The sequence below is a fragment of the Danio rerio genome, chromosome 1 (genome assembly GCF_049306965.1).
Source record: "Danio rerio strain Tuebingen ecotype United States chromosome 1, GRCz12tu, whole genome shotgun sequence".
Classification (NCBI taxonomy): Eukaryota; Metazoa; Chordata; class Actinopteri; order Cypriniformes; family Danionidae; genus Danio; species Danio rerio.
In genome coordinates this window covers 22,440,426-22,465,064 of record NC_133176.1, presented here as the reverse complement: position 1 = coordinate 22,465,064, position 24,639 = coordinate 22,440,426, and the positions used below count along the sequence as shown (strand labels likewise).

The following is a 24,639-nucleotide window of genomic DNA, read 5'->3' as shown; positions in this document are numbered from 1 at the left end:
ATAATAGATTATTTTCAACTATCAAGCCAATGAGCACACTTGCTAGCAAAAATGCTGTGAGCACATCATGCTAATGAAGTCATGCTTAAAAGACTGCAATATTGTGCTAACAGTTTTGATATAATAAATTACTTGTGCTGTGAGAACTTTTTATGTGAAAATAGTTTCTCAGCGAGATTTTTCGCAGTGCGTCAGATGTTATCAGTGAGGGAAAGTGACATCATTTCCATTTCCTGTATTTTCTTAGCTGTGGGAGATAATTAGATTGGTTTAAAGGTAAAATACTGCAGGGTAGCAGAATTGACACTAAATGAATTAACTTGCAATTTTAGAAAGTAAAATGTATAACCTTGTACAATTAGGAAAATTACTATTTTGTATTATTTACTATTTATTCATTAGTGATATATTACCTAATAAATTGTAATACATGTTAGAATATAATTATTATATAATAATATTACATATACAGCCATTTGAGGGGAAAATTTAGCAAAATGACTCTAGACAGCCAATGTAACTGCAATGATCACTTACTGTATGTTTAAAGTGTTCTGTATTAATAATAATAATCATAATATCCATGCCATATCCACAGTGTCCATGTTTATATCTATAACTAATCCCAGCACAGTAATTTATCTTTTATAGATTGTTAAAAAGATAGTGTTTGTGATATGTTAGGTCCAGAGACTGTAGTACTCGTATTTATTTTGATTTGCTTTCATCTATGATATAACTATACAGTGCTTATAAATGACTATTGAAATTGAGATATTTCTCTAATCATTTTAAAAGGAGAAGAGACTTGAACCTGGAAGAATTATAGCATACGTCACAGGTGGTTTTATCCTGCAGACTTCAACCACTCTGTTGCGATGGAAACACGCTGCTGTTATAGAGGCACTATGGGAATAGCTGTAGCTGCTGGTGAGAGATTGTTTGTCGCCATGGAAACAGGAGTTGGGAGATGCAAGGCCTGGGCACCATGCTGTTTTTTTCCATGGCAACAGAAGCTTCTAAAGATATAATTTTTGGGGGATTTTTTATTATTTTATTAATTCTATTTTCACTTCTGCCATTTCCCACCTTGTTTTATTATTCATCAGTGGTCATCCAGCGAGTTGTCAGTCGCAATTGAACGTTATTTACACTTGGCATTGGCATGCATCTCATAAGCATGTCCTGTGATCAGATTTTTAGGAGAATGAGTTTATGAATACATGTATTAAGAATCACCGAACGCTTATTTCTCCAGAGAGGAACCCTATTAGAGGTAATAATATTATACAGAGGAGCCCTGCAGAACCTAATGACTGTGTGTCAAAGTCAGTAAGTCTTTCAGATTATCAGATTAGTTGATAAATAACCTTGGTGTGAGGCAAGATTTCGGATATAATATGTTGACATTTTATAGCTCATCACAATCTTAATATACAGTGGTGTGAAAAAGTGTTCGCCCCCTTACTGATTTCTTATTTCTTGCATGTTTCAGATCATCAAACTTATTTAGAAAACAGAAGTAAACCCATTATTTTTTACCCTCGGGTTTTAAAATGAAGGTCTTTTTAGTATTAAAGGTGCTGTATGTAAGTTTTTGACTCTTTTAAATTATAAAAATACCACAATATGTGTGCAGATATTTAAGAAACATGCTAAGTGAACATTCTTGTTTATCTGAAAAACAGTGCTGAAGTCAAATATTCTGCTTTGAAAATGTGAGTTACGTGCCAGAACGTCTATCTTTGTTTTGGTCATTTAACCCACCCACTGCCAGTTAAGCCAATTATATTTCAGCACCCTGGGTTGCCTTTGTTGTATTCATTTAGTCAGGAAGGCTGTTAAAGTATGTGTCCGAGAGTGAAGTGCGACTTGAGTCTCCGAAATGAATTGGTTATTAATTGGCATATAATATTAGTATTATGAATTAAACATTAGGTGAGCAGGTTACATTGAAACCACACATCCTAACAATACGCTACGTGATGAGATTTAAGTAATTTGGCTGTTTGCACCAGACAAAACATGACAGAAATTTAAATACAGCCATTCAGAAGCACAGAATTGTACGCTTACTGCACTTCAACGAAATAGTAAGGTTTATAACCTATTTAATACACATTAAACCCATTTAACATTGTTAAATGTATATGCTGAATCACAGATCTGTGTGATTCTAAAGTTCAATTTCACGCAGTTTATTTTATTTTTAGGATCTGAGTATGTATATTTGACAATGAGTGTGTGGGTGGTTTTTTTTAGGTGTTTGAAGCTGTCATAGCATGGGTCATGCATGATAAAGATGTGCGTCAGGAACACTTGGCTCATTTGATGGAACATGTTCGCTTGCCGCTTCTTTCCAGAGAATACCTTGTACAGGTAGGTGTGTGTGTGTGTGTGTGTGTGTGTGTGAATGCTTGCATATGCATTAATAAATATGTGCTTTAATGCTGTTTTACAGTGGATGTAAATGAATTTAATGTGTCTGTAGAGAGTGGAGGAGGAAACTCTAGTGAAGAACAGCAGTGCCTGTAAAGACTACCTAATTGAGGCCATGAAATACCACCTGCTGCCTGCTGATCAGCGCTCGATGATGAAGACTATTCGTACCAGAGTGAGAACACCAATCAGCTACCCAAAGGTCTGTTGGGACATTTAGAATTTTGGATATTTTCATTGATATCAGCTGTAATGTGCAGGGAAGCATGCTGCATTTAAACTCTGGCCAACCATCTGAGCATTATGGCTCAATTCATTACACTTGCATTTCCTCATGTTGCAAATTTTTCATGCCATGCTACTTATGCACCCTTTTCCTATGTGCCATGATATTCGAATCAATGAAAGCTGCTAAAGTTGCAATAAGAGAACTTGAAAAATGCTAACGCTTTTTGCATGAACATGGTGCGTAGAGGTACTGTATGCAGTTACATATTTTAACATGCAGGTAAGACAACCTGTTGCAATGTTCTGACTGAATGTTTTTATTGAATGAACTTTTTTTGATCCTACACCTTCCACACATTATTAAAATACATATGAATGCATTTGGACCACTTAAAAGTCTCGGAAAATTAAAATAAATTTTAGTTTTTGTATTTTAGTATTAGTTTGTTTGTCTTGATGATATTTATTAATAGTTTTTAGTCATTTGACCTTTGCAGACACCTGGTGGGCAAAAAAAACAAAACAATGGGCTGTAATAGCAGCTGCATTGAGATCTTTATAGAAATGCAGTCATATTTCCATCTGCTTCAAGCTATAAATATTTTTATCGTATATCTACAGAACAAAACAGAAATGATTATAAGCTGTAAACTGTAGGCACTTGCAATTCCTATAGTGCAGCCGTTTTTCAGTCATTTATAACCATCATGTCCCTGTCAAAGCTCCAATTCTATCTTGGGAATATTTAGTGATTAAGCGATTTAGTGATTGGTGACCGAGTTGTATTACGTAAGCGTCTGCTTTTACTGTGCATCCGGAAAGTGTTTATAGCGCTTCAATTTTTCCACATTTTTTATACTACAGCCTTATTCCAAAATTTATTAAATTAATTTATTTCCTCAAAATTCTACACACAATTACCCGTAATGACAATGTGAAAAAGATTTTTTGAAATTGATATTTATTGAAATTGATCCATTGATATTTTGGTGGTGTGTTTTGGGTCTTTGTCCTGCTGGAAAATGAACCGTCACCCCAGTCTGAGATCAAGAGCACACTAAAGCAGGTTTTCATTCAGGATGTCTCTGTACATTGCTGCATTCATCTTTCCCTCTGACTAGTCATCAAGTCCCTACTGCTGAAAAACATCCCCACAGCATGATGCTGCCACCACCATGCTTCACTGTAGGGATGGTATTAGCCGGGTGATGAGCGGTCCCTGTTTTTTTCCAAACATAACGCCTGACATTCACTCCAAAGAGTTCAATTTTATTTTCATCAGACCAGAGAATTTTGTTTCTTGTGGTCTGAGAGTCCTTCAGATGCCTTTTGGCAAATTCCAGGTGTTGAGTGGCTTCAGTCTGGAAACTCTACCATACAGGCCTGATTGGTGGATTGCTGCACAAATGGTTGTTCCTCTTTAAGGTTCCCCTCTCTTCACAGAAGAATGTTGGAGATCAGACAGAAGCCCCTTTCACACATACAGACCTTTCCGGAAAATTGCCGGCAATTTTCCGGAAAGGTTGTATGTGTGAACAGGTCCTTTTTGAAAATACCGGTAAATTCGTTCTGGCTATTTTTCGGAAAGAGAAGTTGTAACATTACCGGCAATTTGCCGGAATGCTGCGCTGTGTGAATGCAGATGGAAGATTGCCGTAATAAGCGCGTGCACGTCTAGAACGTGCTGACGTGAGACGTCTGCTTTAGCGAATCACAACAGTCAGACGCATTTACGTCCGCGCGATTTATGAGAATAAAAGCCTTTGAATATTTTTCTAGACACATTTAGCTGCTAGAAGTTAGTCAGATCACGTTTATATGTTCTTCTTAATGCCAACTGTGTAAATAATCATCGATGAGATGCTTATGATAAGCCGTTGTTTGTTTACCTTCAAGCTTTGCGTGTGCCTGTAAAACAGCCTGTGAGCGCCTGCACAAGCACATATTATGAACATCTCGACATGCGAAAGTGATCCTGCGAAAGTTGTTCACAATATTGATCATCCACAGAGTCTGTAATTTAGTCAATTGTTTACAAATACAAGCGCAGCCGTTTAAAGCTCATTTGTGGTGAATGATGTCAGAATTTACCGGTATTTTGGAATGGATGTGTGAATGCTCTTTTCCGGAAAATTTCTGTAACGTCCTCGCCTGTGTGAACAGCGCTTTTTTGAACATACCGGTAAAGTCGTTCCGGAAATTTTCCAGATATTTACCGGTATCACTGTGTGAAAGGGGCTAGAGTGACCATCGAGTTATTGATCACCTCTTTAAGGCCCATTTCCCCCGATCACTCAGCTTTAATAGCCGGCAAGCTCTAGGAAGAGTCCTGGTGGTTCCAAACATCTTCCACTTACGGATGATGGAGGCCACTGTGCTCATTGGAACTTTCAGAGTAGCAGAAAGTTTTCTGTAATCTTCTCCAGCCTTGTGCCTCGAGACAACCCTGTCTCGATCCAATCTACAGACAATTCATTTGTCTTCATGATTGGTTTGTGCTTTGACATGCACTGTCAACCCTGGGACCTTGTATAGACGGGTGTATGCCTTTTCAAATCATGTCCAATCAACTGAATTGACCACAGGTGAACTCTCTGAATACTTTTCGGATGCACTGTAAGTTTGGTGTGTCGACATGTCCCACCCACTTCAAGATGCTTCTCATTTACTTTTTATTTGATGCACTTAATCTCAACAACCCTCACTGGCAGAGCTGTGATGAAAATGAAACGCCAGTGGTTGTTTTTTAATAAGTGGTGGAGCTACGATCTGTCCCGCGCTGTCTTCATGTTTCAACTGAGAAACATTGAATAAAAATGCACATTTCAAAGCACTTCACAGGACTTTTAATGTTTGCAATTCAGATATAAAGAGACTGTTACGTGGGTCTGTGTTATTTAATTAATCTATGTATTTATTGCCGGTTTGTGCTTGTTGCGATCGAGTACTAGGAGGAGTGTTTTTACCCGGCTTATCCAGGATTGGATGATGCCCGTGACGTCACTGGGGATTCCCACTATAAAAGGCTGACAGCAATGGCGTCTATGTCTCTCTCTCTATCTTGAAATCTCTCGCCCTCCCTCAGCTCGGTGGTGGCTTGCGCTCAGGCGGTCTGGCTGGCGGTGCTCCGCAAGTCGATCATTCATCCAGATGCCGCTCCATTTAGTGTTTTGTTCATGTTAATCTTTTGATTCTTAGTTTGTAATGTGTTAACTAGTTTGTTTATTTTGATTCTTTGTTTTGTAGCAGGTAGGGGTTTATTTTTCATAGTCACGTTTTGTTATTTATTTAGTTTAGCGAAGGTAAGCAGTGGCCCGGAAGACTCACCTATTTTTATTCCTTTCACGGGAGTTAGGTAAGATCTGTCCATTTAAGGCAGTATAGTCAGAGACCTGTTTACCTTAGCTGCCCTACCTGTCTACTTGATTTTTGTTAATGTTTTGTCTTTTGAAAACTTATGATTTATGAAAAATTAAACATATTGACGGAATGTCAATTTAACCATTCAACGTCTGTGTCTTCCATATGTTCGACTCAAACCTTGATTGTTGTTGTTATTCGAGCCAGTTTTGAGTTTGGGCCGTAACAGAGACTTTTAACCAGCATAACAAAATGTCTTCTGAAGACAATCATCTATTGCACTTTTAAATCTTTAGGTTATAATGCAGCGTTATGGAGATTTCCTGGGTTACTTCTTTGTGGGTGTTTGGAGGTTTAGCACATGAGTGGCCTTTGGAGGAGATTTACTGCTGATCACATTACTTTGCTTCACTTAGAAGATGTGCATGGCGTGATTTCATTCACATTAATCGCCCAGTCCTAGATAAAACTATACATCTAAACACAAAGCGTCTATTGGCATGAACTAGATTAATAAAACATTCAAAAATAGAGAAACATAACTGTGTGACTGTTTAAGCACAGGTTTTGATCTGAACTTTTGTTTTGAAGGTGATGATGGTGGTTGGGGGACAGGCTCCTAAAGCCATCCGCAGTGTGGAGTGCTATGACTTTGAGGAGGAGCGATGGTTCCAGGTGGCAGAATTACCCTCCAGACGATGTCGAGCAGGTGAGCTGACAAACTCAGACTGTATCACTGACATTGACTGGCATCCTGAGCAGAATGACTCACCCTGCTCTCGTATTTAACAGCTCTCCATGTTAAAACTTCACTGCATTTCTCCATTACTGACTTGACTGTTGTTTAGCTTACTGCAGCTGCTTCAGTTCTAAATGTTTTTTGCGATGGCACTGATTAAAAGGGTGAACTGAACATAATTATGGAAATGATGATGTGAGTTAATGCAGTTTGCTAGGGAATCTGTCACCAAATATGGGCTGCTAAAATGTGGCATTAATTAAATGACTATGGTATTAAAATGATGCTTGGTTGCTGTTTAAGTAGCAGATACAGGGTGGGTGTCAGACTGTCCAGTTTTGAAATATTCTGTTTGTTTTTGGCACAGCAGCTAATATGTTCTCGTTATAAGATTGTCACCATTACATTCTTTTTCCAACAGTAGCTCTAAAATAAAATAAAATAAAAATTAAAAACTGTCTAATCAATCAATACAAATATAAATATAAACAAATAATTAAATAAATGAATTTAGTTATTGAATAAAAATGTAAAATAGTATAAAATTATAATATTAAAAATTAAATACAACATTTATATTTATAAACATATAAATAACATTTAAAATCTAAAATGATCTTAAATAAAGAAAATAAAATAAAAGTAAAGGTATAATTTAATATTAAGTAGTTCTGTTTTGGATAGAATCAGTCTTGTTTTGTTTAAGAATGTGTTTTTAAGTCAATTGATAAGTCAATGATCTATTTTTAAAAGCCTTTGCTTGCTTTGCTTCAAGAAATGGAACTTTTGAGCAAATTAATCATTGACTTCCTAATTTAGACAGTCACTCTGTTGTCAAAGGTTTAAATCTAATGTTAATTGTATTTTTTTCAAAGTTCTACATTAAGTTGATTCTACATTTAAAACACCAGTCTCATAACATAATTTACCAGCTAAAACTGTAGTGAAATCCACTCATGGTATCTCTGAGCCACATTAAACAGTACAATGGAGCTTCACATGCAGCCTCTTTAACAGTTAATATTGATTGTATTTGTGTCAGTGTAAGCTTGTCATAATTCATGTTTTATAATATAATAATAGTTTTTTATAATATGGGTGGGCCACAGCTCATTTTTGCATCATTGAATCACATCTGTATACAGTACATACAGTTGAAGTCGAAATTATTAGCCCCCCCTTTGAATTTTTTTTTTATATATATTTCCCAAATGATTTTTACCAGAGCAAGGAAACTTTCAAAGTGTGTCTAATAATATGTTTTCTTCTGGAGAAAGTTCTATTTGTTTTATTTTGGCTAGAATAAAAGCAGTTTTAATTTTTTTACAAACCATTTTAAGGTCATTATTATTAGCTCTTTAAGCTGTATTTTTGATAGGCTACAGAACAAGCCATCGTTACACAATAACTTGCCTAATTAGCCTAACCCACCTAGTTAACCTAATTAGCCTAGTTAAGCCTTTAAATGTCACTTTAAGCTGTGTAGAAGTGTCTTGAAAAATATCTAGTAAAATATTATTTACTGTCATCATGGAAAAGATTAAATAAATCGGTTATTAGAAATGAGTTATTAAAACAGAAATTGGGGAAAAATAAACATGGGGGCTTATAACTCAGGGGGCCTTATAATTCTGACTTCAACTTTATACTGTAGGTTAGCAGATTAAAGGTAAAAAATTTACCTTATATATTTCTTTATATGAAATTCTAATGGTACACCAATTTAAAGATTAGATTGTAGAGGAACTGAAGACTACAGGTAATGCATAAAAACGTGTGATGCTGATTTTGTTAACATCAGCAATATGTGAACAAAGTATAACAATAATAATTTCCAGGTTTTGATGTGACGTGAGCTAAGCAATAGTTAGATTTATTGGTAGCGCAATATATAAGTAAAATGTCTGCCTGGTTAATTCTTATTTAATTCAAATTTTAAGATTCAAATTTACCAAAACGGAACTGAGAATATTAATAAAGCTGTAATAGAATATAATGTTCTTAAATCACAGTCGGTTGGAGAAAATTGCAGGTTTCAAACAGAGATGGTGACAAAGAGGACAGCAGGTTTAAAAATGCCTAACAAAATATTTTGGTATAAAAACTATTGTTATACCAAATACCATTTTACTGGATGTCTGTAAATCATGGTAAATGTGTGATAGACATTATTTTTTGTATGATAAATTTGTAATCTAATCTATATATATATACTGTATATATATATTTAAAAAAAAAAACAATGAAAGGCTTTTTTGCATTTTTTATTTCATTGCTTGAAACCTCTTTCTGTCTGTGACCTGTGTGTAGGTGTGGTGTTTATGGGTGGTGTGGTGTATGCTGTCGGGGGTTTTAACGGCTCATTGCGCGTGAGGACGGTGGATGCGTATGATCCAGTGAAGGACGAGTGGTGTTGTGTCAGCAGTATGCAGGACCGCAGGTCAACACTAGGCTGTGCTTTCCTTAGTGGCCTGCTCTATGCTGTGGGAGGCTTTGACGGCAGCACAGGTAACACATGGGAAAAATATACGACACTGCAGCACAAAACTTTGTTGCATGGGTATATTTGTAGAAAAAGCCAAAATTATCCATTTTTATTTTATGCCAGAAATCATTCGAATATTAAAGAATGATCATCTTTAATTATGACATTTAGCACATTTCCTTCTTCTGTAATTATATTAAAGTTCATTTTAGTTTTTTAATGAATAATATGCTTTGCTAAGAACTTAAGTTTAAAGGCAAATTTCTCAATATGTTTTTTTATTTTTTGAACCCTCAGATTCCAGATTTTCAAATAGTTTTAGGCCTAATCTTGTCCTATTCAAAACAAACCATACATCATAGGAAAGACTGTTGAATCATTTTTCAGAGTATTTAGAATTTTCAGAAAATTAAATCTTGTGACTGGTTTTGTTTTGCAGGGCCACATAGGAGCTCATCTTGCACCAAGCATGTTTTAATGTTGTTGTAGACGCATTAGTTATGGTTTATGTGGAGATGTTTTATTGGTCAATAATAGTAATGATCCTAATCTATCTTATTGCTACATTTGTGATGATGAAGATGATGAAGATGAAGATGAAGATGATGATGATGATGATGATGTTTTTCAGGTTTAGCTACTGTAGAAGCATATAACGCTAAGGCCAATGAGTGGTTCCATGTCAATCCCATGAACACGAGACGAAGCAGTGTTGGAGTGGGAGTTGTCGGAGGTTAGTAAATGCCTACAAGCAAATCACCATTCACACAATCACAGCCAGTAAATGTACATTTTTCTGCTCTTCTTAGTAGAAGAAATTACATAATATGTACAGTTGAAGTCAGTATTATTGGCCCCCATGAATTGTTAGCCCCCGTTTATTTTTTTCCCCAATTTCTTTTTAATGAAGAAAAAAAAATGTTTCAACAGATTTCTAAATATATTAGTTTAAATAACTCATTTCTAATAACTGATTTTTTTTTAATCTTTGCCATGATGACAGTAAATAATATTTTACTAGATATTTTTCAAGACACTCTTATACAGCTTAAAGAGACATTTAAAGGCTTAACTGGGTTATTTAGGCTAACTTGGCAGGTTAGGGTAATTAGTCAAGTTATTATATGATGATGGTTTGTTCTGTAGACTATGAAAAATATATAGCTTGAAGGGACTAATAAATTTGACCTTAAAATGTTTTTAAAAAATTTATAACTGCTTTTATTGTTGCCAAAATAAAACAAATAAGGCTTTCTCCAGAAGAAAAAATATTATCAGACATACTGTGAAAATTTCCTTGCTCTGTTAAACATCATTTGGCAAATATAATTTTTTTTTTTTTTAAATTCAAAGTGGGGCGAATAATTCTAACTTCAACTGTTTATATTTTTATAATAAAAATAATAAATCATTAACAGTACCATTAAATGTTTATAAAAAGGGATAGTTCACCCAGAATTGAAAATTATCTCATTTTTGTTGTGTTAAACTTTCTTTTAAAAGTTTATTTTTTCTGTTGAAAACAAAAGAAGATATTTGATACACATTGACTTCCGAAGTAGGAAATGAATTACTATATTCTTTTTTTGAAGGAGTAAATCATCGAAGATTTGTCATTTTTTGTTTATCCATCCCTTTTAAAACTTTATTCAGGCAAGGTTGCATTAAATTTATGCGTTACATTATGTGACAGTACAAACTATTAATTAGTTTCAAATGGTAAAATTCTATCTTTAATAAATCTAGTCAATTTAACCTTTTGTTCAAAAAAGAAGTTTAAGAAACAAATGTTGTATGATTTCCATAAAAATGAATTTGATAATTCATTTTAGCACTGAATAAATGGTTTTGTGCACCAAATACATAGTTGAAGTCAGAGTTATTAGCCCCCTTTTCATTTTTTTTTTATATATTTCTCAAATTATGATTAACAGAGCAAGGACATTTTCACAGTATGTATGTATACACACACAGTAAGAGAATTCAATCAATATAATATCAATATTGAATTCTTTATTTCTTTAATTCTTTGTTTTTGAAAGAACAATAAATAGAAATATAGATTGTTTTAAATCTAAAATATTCATATTAAAATCATTAATAATACAATAATATGTTTTCTTGATATATTAAGCAAATGCAAGAAAAATAAATTATCAATAAAATGCAAGAAGCAATAATTACCAACCCCAAATTTTTTTCAATGGAATTGTAAGTTATGTAGATTTTAGATGTTATATCATGCATTTTAATTTGGGATTTATGATATAATATTTAGCAGAACAATTACTTTATCATTTTAGCTTTGTGTTTTTGCACATTATTATTATTATTATTATCATTTAAATTATCAATAATTTTAATATATAATTTGTGTGATTTTCATTTCTTATTTAAAATTAGCATTACATCAAATTTGATCTACATAAAAATAATTTGACTGTGCGGTTGTTTTGTAGGTTTGCTGTATGCAGTAGGAGGTTATGACGGAGCCACACGTCAGTGTTTGAGTACAGTGGAGGCCTATAATCCCAACACTAATGAATGGTCTTACACAGCAGAGATGGGCACCCGGCGCAGCGGTGCAGGTAAACACAGACCTGCACATACGCCTGCATCACTGAGAATCTGTGTAAACAGCTTTGTTTGTGCTGAACAGGTGTAGGTGTGCTGAAGGGTCTGCTGTATGCAGTCGGCGGACACGACGGACCACTGGTCAGAAAGAGCTGTGAGGTTTTTGACCCTGCCACTAACACATGGAAACAGGTGGCTGACATGAACATGTGCCGAAGGAATGCAGGTGAGACCCTCAATGAACACACTGTGTTTAAATGTAGCCCGTTTTGCTCACCAAAACTGCATTTATTTGAAATATACAGCAGCAAAAATTAATTATTACTAAATGAAATTTAATAGTAAGTAAGTGTTTGTATTGAATATTGTTTAAAATGTTAATTTCTTTGAGTTCAAGCTGTATATTCAACACCATTATTTCAGTCTTTAGTGTCACATGATGCTTATTATTATAGTGTGCTGATTTGCTGTTCAGTTATGATTACTTATTTCTTGTAGGGGTCCAATCATTACAAAGTTTTCTTATAATTAGCAGTGCGGAAAACATTTATCCCGCTTCATATTTCTGTGGAAATTGTTATGTATTTAAATTCTTAGGTTTTTTGATGAAAAAAAACTTCAAAATTACAGCATTAGCATGAAGTATTTTCTTTTTGTATTGTAAATACCTTAACTGTAATTCCTTAAGAAATTAAGTCTTGATTGATTGATTTATTTAATTTGTATATCCTTTTACTGTTTTTAGCATAAGAAAAAAACAAAATGAAAAAGGTACAAATTTCAAAATACACAGATAGTCGGACACAACATAATGCAGTATCATTCAGAAATCATAAGAGAAAAATGAAATTGAATAAAAAATAAATAATTTGCACAACTCGACATATGCCAAACCAATCTAACCTATAATGAACATTACTGTTATAAAGCATAATTGGATTCCAGATTTTAAAAATGTGTTTAGTTTATTTGCCATCCTATATCGCATTTCTTTCATGGGCAACACATAACTTAGGCCGTACTCACACTAGGTACAGTTGCCTCGAACCGGGCCAAAGCACGCTTGTCCCCCCTCCCGTCTCCCCCGACGGCCCGCGCTCACACCATACCGGGCCACGGCACGCTTACGTCATCGCTGCTGCGCTGTTCAGAAGCGCTCTCTATGGCAAGCCTTTTTAGCATTTAAATCTTTGTTCTGACTCCATAAATATATTTCGAGATATCTCTAATTATATTTTGACTAGTCATAATTATAATTCGACTAGTCAGAATAACAATTAGAGATATCTACAATTGCAAATGTACTAGTGCGAAATCAGATTAGAGATATCTGCAAATATATTATGACTAGTCATATTCCTCCATTGACTTCCATTGAAAAATATTTGCAGATATCTCTAAATGAGTTTTGACTCGTCACAATTGTAATTAGAGATATCTCTAACTGAGTTTTTACTAGTCATACAGATGTCTTTAATTCGTAATATTTAGAGATATTTACAAATATATTTGAAGATATCTCTAATTAATTTACTAATAGTCGAATTACAGTTGTAGATTTCTTGAATTGGATTTTTGACGAGTCAAAACTCACAGAGATATCTGCAAATATTTTTTAATGGAAGTCAATGGAGGAATATGACTAGTCATAATATATTTGCAGATATCTCCAATCTGATTTCGTACTAGTAAAATTGTAATTGCAGATATCTCTAATTGTCATTCTGACAAGTCGAATTATAATAATGACTTGTCAAAATATATAATTATATCTCTAAATATATTTATGGATAGTCAGAACAAGGTTTAAATGTTAAAACGGCTTGCCATACGCTCTCATTTAGCAGCACAGTGGAGATTTCTCTAGTTATATCGTTTTAGTCGTTTGTTATGCAGTAACATGCAGTCAAATATTTCGCCAAACAGTCCTTAGGGATGCGGGGACACGCAGTCAGATATTTTACCGAACAGATCCGCCACTTTTGGCGCTCATAAACAATCAAAGCTCTCGTGCTGCAGGAATGAGGAGGTCTGCTGAAGGCGCGCAGCTGGCGTGCTGTGAGGAGTTTGCGTCTTTAATAAACTACGGCAGTTTGCGATCACTGAACAGTAAGAATTATTAATAAATCCATATCAAACAGTCCCTTAAAAGTCACGTCTCGCTTTCGGTTTCGGGCTTTGGCGCGTTTCGCGCTCACACACAAGCGTACCGCGCCAAAGCCCAAGTGTACCGCGCTCAGGCACCCCTCTTCCAACCGGGCCAGGGCCGGCCAAGTGAACCGTGCTTGAGCCCGATTCAGCGCACTCACACTTCTCAAACGATCAGGGAAACGGGCCTGGGCACGGTACGGATGGCATAGTGTGAGTAGGCCCTTAAGCTCCAAATTTAGGGTTCAAAGGCTGCATTTACACTGCAGATCTTGATGGTCAATTTCGAATTTGTGACTATCCGATTTTTTTGCTGACCACTTTACATCATCCTTTAAAAGTGACTTGTGTCTGATTGCCTGCATTTACACAGCACACTGCAAAGGCGCATTGACCAGTCCATGAAAAAAGAGCGGGCGCTGACTGACAGCTGATAATAAAAGAGCGCCCTCTCAATGGGCTCTATGCACGGCGGCGAGTGACGCATTTCCGGTAAAATTTAAGACCCCGAGCCTACTTCCGCCGATCGTACAGTACAGTGCTACAACAGGAGCGCTACTGATAAAAACGAGTAATGTTTTGGACAGTTGTCTTAATGTTTTATGCCATTATAGCCCACTTATACATGTTTATGTCAGCTACATAAATATGACATCTAAACGTTTAAAAGTGTCATTTCAAAGACGTGAGAACAGTACTTGTAGATACCACTGCTGTGTTCAGCAACGCACAGCGTCAAAAATTGAACTCTTACCTTAGTTTCCACACGTTTCCAAAAGACAAAGTCGTGCAGAAGAGGTGGGTTGTTGATATTAAACGTGAGAATTTTACAGAAACAGAAAAAAACAAGAGTGTAGCTGACAATTTCAGTCTAGAAAACTGATCGAGGCTCGAGTGCCAATCGGATGCAGACATTTAAAGAAAGGAGCTTTTATGGCAAATAATAGTTTGTTTTCATTGCCTTTAAAGTAAAAAAAAAAAACTGAACATTAATATACATTAACATTTCTTAAGCTACTTTCTAAGTGCAATTTTTAAAATTCATTATTCACTGTACATATAAAATATAATTCACTGTATATAATTTGAAATAAAAAATTGTCAAAAAAAATGTAACATTTTGAAAAAAATATTTTATTCAGATGAACAGAAACAACGACATTGAATCAGTTGTTTTCTTGAATCAGGTGCTTCTTCTGTAACTTGTGCATAGAGAGGTATTTGGGCTTATACGTATTAAATAAATAAATAAATCACCCATCTGTTTCATGGAACTTAACACATAATTGATCCATTCCAAACAATTGTTCATGTGACAACACACATTACACATTTCAGAGTAATGGGCTGTCTGGGAAAGCAAAGCAACCAAATGTTTGCATATCCCACTCTCAGCCACACAAGAGCAGGAGCTATTAACTAGCAGACGATGGCATGGATCTTCTGACGGATGTCCGCTCCAGGATGAAGTAACACATAAAATTTTCTAGCTCTGAATCTCATAATGTTACCTAGAAAACAGAAACAAGAATAATATTAGGTTTTTAAAGAGTCATTAAAGGCAGTTCACTCAAAACTGAAAATTCTATTTCCTCATCCTTCACTTGTTCCAAACCTGTTTGAGTTTCTTTCTGATGTTTAACACAAACAAAAATACTTTGAAGAAAGCTGGAAACTTGCAACCACTGATATTCATAGTAGTTCTTTTTCCTACTATGGAAGTCAATGGTTACAGGTTTTCAGCTTTCTTCAAAATATCTTCTTTTTAAAGGCATCTGCAGCAATATCATCAGATTAAACTACACAGTAAATCATTAATTTAAATTAATTAAAAGTAGCTCCCTTTAGTCACACTTTAAAATAAGGTTTCATTAATTAATGTATTTGCTCACTATTAAAATAACTATTTAATATTTAATAGTTAGCATTGTTAAACTAATTTGAAAATGAATAAAAATCCAAAGTCATGCTTGTTAACATTAGCTATTACATTGTGAGTTAACAAGCACAATGAATAAGCATTTGTTCATTAATATAAATAATAATAAATATTGCAATAGACAAATTGTTGATGTGAAATTAACTAATGACACCTTATTGTTTTGGGTCACCCTCCCATTTAATTACAATGTTATCGACTAATTAGAAAGCATGCTATCTACACTGTTACACTGCATCTGCCATCTCCACTGTTTCAGCAATAAATATCAACTATGACACAGTGCTATTTGTCTGTTGTGGATGGAACGGCATTGTATTATTTTATTCCTAATACATCTTGCTCAATAATCATGCTTACAAGCTAAGACAGCATCTGTGTTTCTGTAATTATCCGAACTGAACAGTGGTGGTCACTTTAGAACAGTAAAAGTATGAATGGGACAGAATTTCACATGTAAGTTATGCTGTCCTACTCTCAGCTGGTGAGGAGACTCCGATTTCTTCATAGACCTATCGGTAGTAATGAGCTCTCACTGAGATCTTATTCCTGCCCTGTTTTTACCTGACACTTTGAGGCAGAATTACGTACACATATGATTATTTTTACTTACGTGATAAAGCTGCAGATGGACGGATCGTAAGAGTATTAACGCTAAAGTTAGCCTTCAGGCTAGCTGAACTTACCTTCATAATTGCACAGGTAGGAAGATGCATAAAACTTGAAACCTTTCTCAAGCTTTGCTCTGCGGTGTTGTAGAGCACATCCGGACAATCATTTGCACATCGTTGACCATAATTTACTCGCAAACAGCGAGTAAATATTGACGACTCTGCCATAATACTGCTTACCTCCGCTTAAAATCACCTAGACCGGAAGCTGGACCGCGGCCTTAGTCAAAACGCGGAAGTAATGCGTGCATATAGCCCATTCCTGTAATCTGTTTGCAGGGTTTAATTTTTTTAATTCTTTTTGACAACTGTTACGACAGAAAAGTTCTCATTTGGCCATCTTCTTTTAATCTAGGCCTTTTTAAAACAGTAGGCATTTTAATTTAATGTCCATGGCGTGATTGATGCACGTGATGTATGCAATAGTTTTATATTAGTTTCTATTGAGTATATGCGGAAGCATGTTAAAGGACTTTTAATTTGTCAGTACTCTGGATTAAGCACTTCGGGTCAGTGTTGCAAACTTAGCAATTTTGTTGCTAGATTTAGCAACTTTTCATACTACCCTAGCAACTTCTTTTTTCAAATAGCACCTAGCAACAAATTTAGCAACTTTTTAACTTTCATTTGGCTAATTTTAGCAATATTTAAAAAATTGACTCAAAAGAGGAGTGGCTGAAGGCTTCACTCAGTAGAGTAAATTGCTAGCACAGATTGTTTTTCATAACTGTTAATTTACTGATATTTGTGTATTTATTTGAGTAATTTAGGTAGCAATAAACTCCAATAGTGATACAATTGTTCTTACTTTTACAAATGTGTTAATTCCACACTTAAAAAAGTACACAAGCTGTGATTGTTTAAAAGAATGTAACTGTTTATTGTCTGTGTTATATTTAAAAATAAAAAAAATCTTATCAAAAAGTGTTTGTATTACTTTTACAAATAGTCAACTCTATTTTTCATACAAATCTTAATGGACATATTTTTTTAAATAAAGCTTTTGCTGGGATGGCCAGTCAATTTGAGAAAACATGAATTATTTTGTATACTACCTAAAGATGTAGTTTTGAGTTGTGATTATGCAATGAAATCATTATGCAAAGTAATATGTTAACAAGAACCTGGATGTAATGTTTTATTATAATATATTACACGGCGCCTCAGAGAGTAGAAACATGACGGGCTTACGCTTGTCAGATACTACGCCACTTATATGCAAGTTAGTGTGTGACAGTTAGTTAGTCTGGCAACATTTAGCTACCTTTCGGGCAGGCTTTAGCTACTTTCTATTGGAAATAGTTGGCAACACTGCTTCCAGTAAACTATATTTGCCATTGCAAAATCAACGCGTTTAAGGTCTTTTCTTTAAAAATCAGCAATCTCCACTGGCTGAGTGATATCCAATACAAAGTGGGTCTCAGATTGTACAAGAAGCACTGCATTAAATTACAATTTTCCCCGCCATGTCTTTAAAATATGAACATTTATTTTTACCATTGTAAATTCAATGGAGCTTTTGCGCTAGCCTGCCGATTTTCTCTCTCTCTCTCTCTCTCTCTCTCTCTCTCTCTCTCTCTCTCTCATTAACTTGCTTGTGCTACATGACAATATAAAAGCTATTTTAGTCCTCATGTATGAGATTTAAGGTTTGGGACTCTGCTGAAGTCTGTTTTGAAATGAAAGCATCAGACTTAACGTCATTCGCCACTTTTTTAATGGTGTGCGACTCGCATTAAATCCGATTTACCTGCTTACCATGCAGAAACGAGGGCACGAATCCGATTCATATTGGATAAATTTCCACATATGAACAAGCACTGAATCTGATTTGACTAAATCGAAATCCATGTGATTTTTTTTCCTCCTGCTTACACGTACATAGACCATATCCGATCTGTGCCACATGACAGAAAAAAATCGGAATTGAGTCAGTTGAACCATGCAGTGTAAATGCAGCCAAAGACAGGCACGTAATCTGATTTCCAATTTTGTAAAATTATTTTCTTTGCTAATGTCACACACAAAGATGCTGCCTGTGATGTATATTTATCTCTTATTTCTGAGGTGTCTAATATAAGCTTCTTATGTTGACTCAACCTTCTGAAGTGGGGTTTGAACCCACATCAACTTTGATGAGATGAGATCTGATATCATAAGCTCTTACTACTGAGCCACAAATCTCTTAATATATTTCTTGATAAATAAAAGCAAGTACATGTTTTAGAAAGGTACTTTTGAATGGTCCTTTATCACAGTTTCCACATCTTCTGAAGGATCATATCATACTGAAGACTGTAGTATTGACTGTAGCATCTCACTTTTGCATCTCATCTAAATCGCTGATAATTCATGGGAATATGTGGGAATGGACATCTCTATTGTGTGAAAATTGTGTATTGACATCAGCTAAATGTGTGTGTGTGTGTGTGTGTGTGTGTGCGTGTGTGTGCGTGTGTGTGCGTGTGTGTGCGTGTGTGTGCGTGTGTGCGTGTGTGCGTGTGTGTGCGTGTGTGTGTGCGTGTGTGCGTGCGTGCGTGCGTTTGTTTTTCAGGAGTGTGTGCTTTAAGTAACCTGCTATATGTGATTGGTGGTGATGATGGCTCGTGCAATCTGGCTTCGGTGGAGTTTTACAATCCAAACACCGATAAATGGACTCTTCTCCCTACCTGCATGAGCACTGGACGCAGCTACGCAGGTGAGGGACACAAAGCCAGGGTTACAAATACCAAACCTTCTTCAAGATTTTTGTATTTTTCAACACATTTCTAAACATAATAGTTGTAATAACTCATCTTTGATAACTGATATATTTTATCTTTGTCATTATGACAGTAAATAATATTTGACTAGATTTTTCAAGACACTTCTATGCAGCTTAAAGTGAAATTTAAATTTAACTCGGCAGGTTAGGGTAATTAGGCAAGTTACTGTATAACGATGGTTTGTTCTGTAGAAAGAAAATTTGCTTAAAGGGGCTAATAATTTTGTCCTTAAAATTGTTGTTTAAAAAATTAATAACTGCTTTTGTTGTAGCCAAAATAAAACAAATTAGACTTTCTCCTGAAGAAAAAATATTATCAGACATGCTGTGAAACTTTTCTTGCTCTGTTATACATCATTTGGGAAATATTTAAAAAAGAAAAAAAAAACAATTCAAAGGGGGGGCTAATAATAATAATAATAATAATAATAATGATAATAATAATAATAATAATAATAATAATAATAATAATAATTATTATTATTATAAGGTTATAATACTATTTTTAAAACCTGATACAAAAATTTACTTTTTGCTTTGTTATACTATGTAACGCATTCTTTGCATTGTACTTCAGCGTATATTACCAAGGTTATAATTTAGTCAGAAGCATTTACAAATTACCTGACTGTCAGATATTTTTAGAATGAAAATATAAATGGATTTATTTACAGATGGAAAATATCAATGATGTATAAGGGTCACAGTTCAGCTCTTCAAATTACATGTACAACAGTTTTTTTTTTCATCTAGTATACATGTTATTTTTTCTAAATAAATTCTAAACTACATTTTTGTTGTGGAAATGTTTTAAGGTCTCTATTATCAGATTAATTAATTAAACTCTTTTTAAAAACTGAAGAAAATGGTTTAGTAGTTTTTATTTTAATTTTATAGCAGCTTGTTTTTGAGGCCATCAGTGTTGCAGTATTGGTAGTATCGTAACTGTAAATAATTTTATTGAGTTGGTGAAATATTTACAAAGATATTCTCAAAGACAAGAAATAATCCCAGTCCTCTGGGGGGAAAAAACACACTGACTGGGAAAGGGCGTCATCTAGTGGGTGTTTGGTGTAAACGCGTTTGTACCACGTTTTAGCTAGTATTACTGCATGTTAATAACAATAATAATGCACTTGGTATCATGTGTTTGCTAACATTTGCTTCCTAAACGGGGACCCTAAAACATGGTGGACACCACTGCTTAGGTTATGGTTTGCCTTGTGAGGATTTGCAGCAGGTGTGCTGTCAAACGAAAATAAAGATCATTTCTTAATTTGCTGGTGTTTTTTGTAATTCCACATGTTTTCTTAAATTGCAGCATGTTTAGCTTTCTCGGCCACCTTATAAAGCCCTGTTTACTGAAATAACATAACCCTGCAGAAAGATTTGTAAAGGATTTGAAGCTTCATGGAGAAATACCTCAAAATTAGCCATCACTAGCACTGGCTTGACTGAGAGGCGTTCCAAAGATGGCCCTTGAGTGAAAGGACTTTCCTTAAAGGGACTAAAAGCAGTTTGATTTGAATAAATTCTGACTCTATATGTGTATTTTTGTTTGTGTGTGTAGGCGTGACTGTGATTGATAAGCCTCTCTGAGCAGCGGTGGACTCGTTGAACACTGGAGCTGAAGCTGAAGTACAGCAGATGATTCGCTCACACTGAAGCTCTTTCTCGACTGACGCTTCATCCTGGAGTTGCTTCACTATGGACATGGCCTGGAGAAATACTACTCTCTCTCTTTCTCTCTCTCTCTCTCCCTCCCTCCCTCTCGCTCTCTCTCTCACACACACACATACACACACACAAACACACACTCATTCAAACCCGCATTCACACACTACTTCTTTCGTTCTTTAATCCAAACTCTCACACACTCTAGATCTCTCTTTTCTTTCTGTTCCTCTTGTTTGAGAGTAGTGATTGGTGATGTTTATTGCACTTTGCGGAGCACTGACGAAGCAGAATCTGGAGTGTATATTTGGCCAGCGCGTCTGAGACGTGATCAGAGCGTTCCTGCGGTTGAGCTGTTGGGATGGCCAGACATTTTATGCTGCTTGATCTTTTGATCCGAAGGAACCCCTTGAGGGTTTTTGCTTATTCAGATAAAGCCTGAAGAAGAAAAGGTGTCTAGTTTTTAGGACCAGCACTTTGTTGCCTCGTGGAAGGTTGTTCTTGAAGCCACTGGACTTCAACTGTCTTTGTTATGAAGCTCGGATGATGGCGGTGATGATGTGAATTGCGTTTTATGGTTGGAGCTGAAATTTTGCTTGGCTATATGTGAGAAGGGTTGCCATCGAAGATGAACAAACTTTAACATTTCTGCGAATTGTTTGCCAAATAACATTTGAAGTCTTAACGTTTTGAACTGTCCGTTGTTGTGTTATGTTTGGTTTTTTCTTTTAATATCCTCTGGCTTTTTTTGTTTTTGTGGTCCGGTTGTTCGGGAATTGCAATCTATGACATATTTGAGACGTTGACATGAATGCTTCAGCTTGCACGATCCTGTGGACTGATGCTGGATGCTTGGGTATTAAAAACCGCTTTGCATGGTTCTCAATACTGATGTTTGTGTGCCATTCTAAACTACTGCTGTACTCACTAACCAACGTGACGTGCTCTCTGTACTAGCGGTATTGAACACTGAAGACGTATAAAGGTACTGTTTCTTTAATAATCTCCATTTTCTTTTGTTTCTCTTGATCTCGCTCTTCTTTCCTGTTTTGTTTTCTGTCATTTCTGTCCACTTTTTAATGGCTTTCTCTATTCTGCTCTTGCTGTTTAGTATTGAACTCTCTCTTTAACTACTGTCACCAAGCCTATTAATGAATATATATATATATATATATACAACAGTGTATTATTAATTGTCAGTCAAGAGGAATGTTGTGTTCTTGAAGTTTCATAACTTGTTTTATATCATTAATAATAAACATGCTTCTAGTAAATACATCTAATCGTGGAGGAGTGTCAGTTCATATTAAGGGAAGTTTATTTATTTATAAGTTTATTTATTTATAACTAATTTCGAGAGGATCACGTGGTTATGATTGACCACAGCTGGTCCCGCATTAGCTAATACATGATCTTCCAATCAGATGATACCGAAGTCACTATAAATAACCACAGTCTTTATTCCACAACCACCCTCCTCCCCTTCCCCTTGCCTCACAGCAAGAATACTGTCGGCTCTGGTCCCCACAGGGCTGGTTTCCGTTTCTGTGCAGAGTTTGCATGATCCCTGAGTTCTCCGTCCAAACCGTCCAAAGACATGCGTCATACAGAAACCGACTAAGCCAAATGGGCACCATAGTCTAGTTCCCAGCATCAGTATTTCCTTCTCAAATAGTTGACCTTTTAGTCATATCAGTGGGTGACTTTTTGAGATCTACACAAGCTCAATCTCTCCTCTCGCCCTGCGAAAGGGAGGGAGCCCTGGTTTCAAGGATCCCTTAAGCTCAGGGCTCTTTCCTGGGACAGCATGCCAAACACACTTATTATAAATCCTAACTTAAGTGTGAAATGCAGAACAATTTAATGTTAGTTTGCTGATTGTTTGTATATTATAAACTTACTGTAAGGCTTCGGTTTAAGTAACAATTCTCACTATTAACTTGTGGCTTTTTACCTGCCTGTTATTAAGATATTGCCTGTTTATTAGTACTAATAAAGTACATATTCGGCATAATCCTATTCTACACCCCTGATGATTTAATAACTTAATAACTAGCTTAATAACTATTAATAAGCAGCAAATTAGGAGTTTGTTAAGCTAAAAGTAATTTATTAATAGCAATAAATTGCAAACAATTGTACCTTTAAAAAATAAAGTGTTACCAAACTTTTAAATGTATGTTTTGGTAATTACTGTGCATATTTGGTACTAAAAATGTAGGCAAAATGATAGCAAGAGAAAGTCTGTTGTTTTAGTTATTAATACTTCATCTATAAAACACAAATGAGAGCTTGTGGTGGAAAAGAAGCAAATATAATATTAATAATAGTAATAATCATAATTTAATTTAATTTCCCTTGGCTTTGGCCTATGGTTTCATGAGGGGTTGCCACTGCGGAAGGAACTACCAACTAATCCAGCATATGTTTTACACAGCGGTTGCCCTTCCAGCGCAACCCATCGCTGGGAAACATCCATACACACTTATTCACACACATACAATATGGACAATTTAGTTTTCCCAATTCACATATACTGCATGTCTTTGGACTGTGGGGGAAACCGGAGCACCCGGAGGAAACCCATGCTAACATGAGGAGAACATGCAAACTCCAGCTAAGACTTGAACCAGCGACCTTCTGGCTGTGAGGTGACAGACAACTGAGCTAGTGTCGCCTCTGATAATGATAATAATAGCAACAAATTAAATATACAGTAATTTAAACCATACAGTAAATTGAAATACTTTTCAAGTATTTTTCTTTAAGTATTATCATTACATTTTTATAAAAAATTAAGTATTAAAAAACAATAGTAAGTAAACAAAATAATAGTATAATACAAATTAGCAAATGAAAAATATATATAAACTGTGAATAAATATTACCAAGTACAGTACTGTATTAAGTGGGAAATCCTTAGCACTACAATGTAATGCAATATAATCTAAACATTTTTATAAATTCAGATTTATTCATTTTTCACTGTTGAAATGAGAACAAACAAGATAAACCAAGTATTAAAAATAAAATAATAATACACAAAACAAGCTTAAAACTTGTATAATGATGCCAAAAAGTAACAAATATAAAAACAATATAAAAATATAAACAATATTTTAAGCTCATTTTTTGTATTCAAGGTAAAAAAATAATTATGAATTAAAATAAAATAAAAAGAATAAAACTTTAAACTAATACTGAAACAATATAAAATAAGGTATAATTGTATATAATAAATTCATACATCAGAACTATGACAGCACAGTTATTAAAATTAAGTTAATGACATAATAAACATGATAACAAGAACTGAACAATTTCGTAAAAATTATATATAATAATATAATTTATAACTTCTGTTTTACTAATTTGTACATTAAAAATAAATCTAAAAAAATCATACAGGCACAGCATATTATACACAGAAGTGTTTTTTAAAACAATAGGAAACATTAATTTCCCAAGACATTACATACATTTCATTGATCATAATTTGAGGCTCGTCATAAAAAGGAAAAGTTCTCGCTTCAGTTCGTTGAGGTTATGAAACACTCGCGCTTTTTAATTGGGTGGATCTGCGAAAAATCGAGGTCTGGCTATCGCCAGTTCATTCCC

At 35.0% G+C, this 24,639-nt stretch overlaps 1 protein-coding gene and 1 long non-coding RNA gene across 3 annotated transcripts in view; one reads left to right on the top strand and one right to left on the bottom strand.

The window, feature by feature from the left end:
- Positions 1-22,297, top strand: part of klhl2 (kelch-like family member 2) — a 39,072-nt gene extending 16,775 nt beyond the window's left edge. For both annotated transcript variants that reach the window (XM_068221150.1, XM_021476297.2), the window contains 9 exons: positions 2,263-2,379; positions 2,492-2,641; positions 6,619-6,736; positions 9,077-9,274; positions 9,883-9,984; positions 11,711-11,839; positions 11,911-12,051; positions 19,138-19,281; positions 20,918-22,297. In XM_068221150.1, coding sequence (XP_068077251.1) covers positions 2,263-2,379; positions 2,492-2,641; positions 6,619-6,736; positions 9,077-9,274; positions 9,883-9,984; positions 11,711-11,839; positions 11,911-12,051; positions 19,138-19,281; positions 20,918-20,946 — 1,128 coding nt within the window. In that variant the 3' untranslated portion in view covers positions 20,947-22,297. The remainder of the gene's footprint in view (positions 1-2,262; positions 2,380-2,491; positions 2,642-6,618; positions 6,737-9,076; positions 9,275-9,882; positions 9,985-11,710; positions 11,840-11,910; positions 12,052-19,137; positions 19,282-20,917) is intronic.
- Positions 15,088-16,777, bottom strand: LOC141385550 (uncharacterized). The gene is made up of 2 exons (XR_224314.5): positions 16,599-16,777; positions 15,088-15,484 (listed from the first exon to the last, which is right to left on the bottom strand). It is a non-coding gene; the product is annotated as an uncharacterized lncRNA (long non-coding RNA).
- Positions 22,298-24,639: the final 2,342 nt, after the last annotated feature.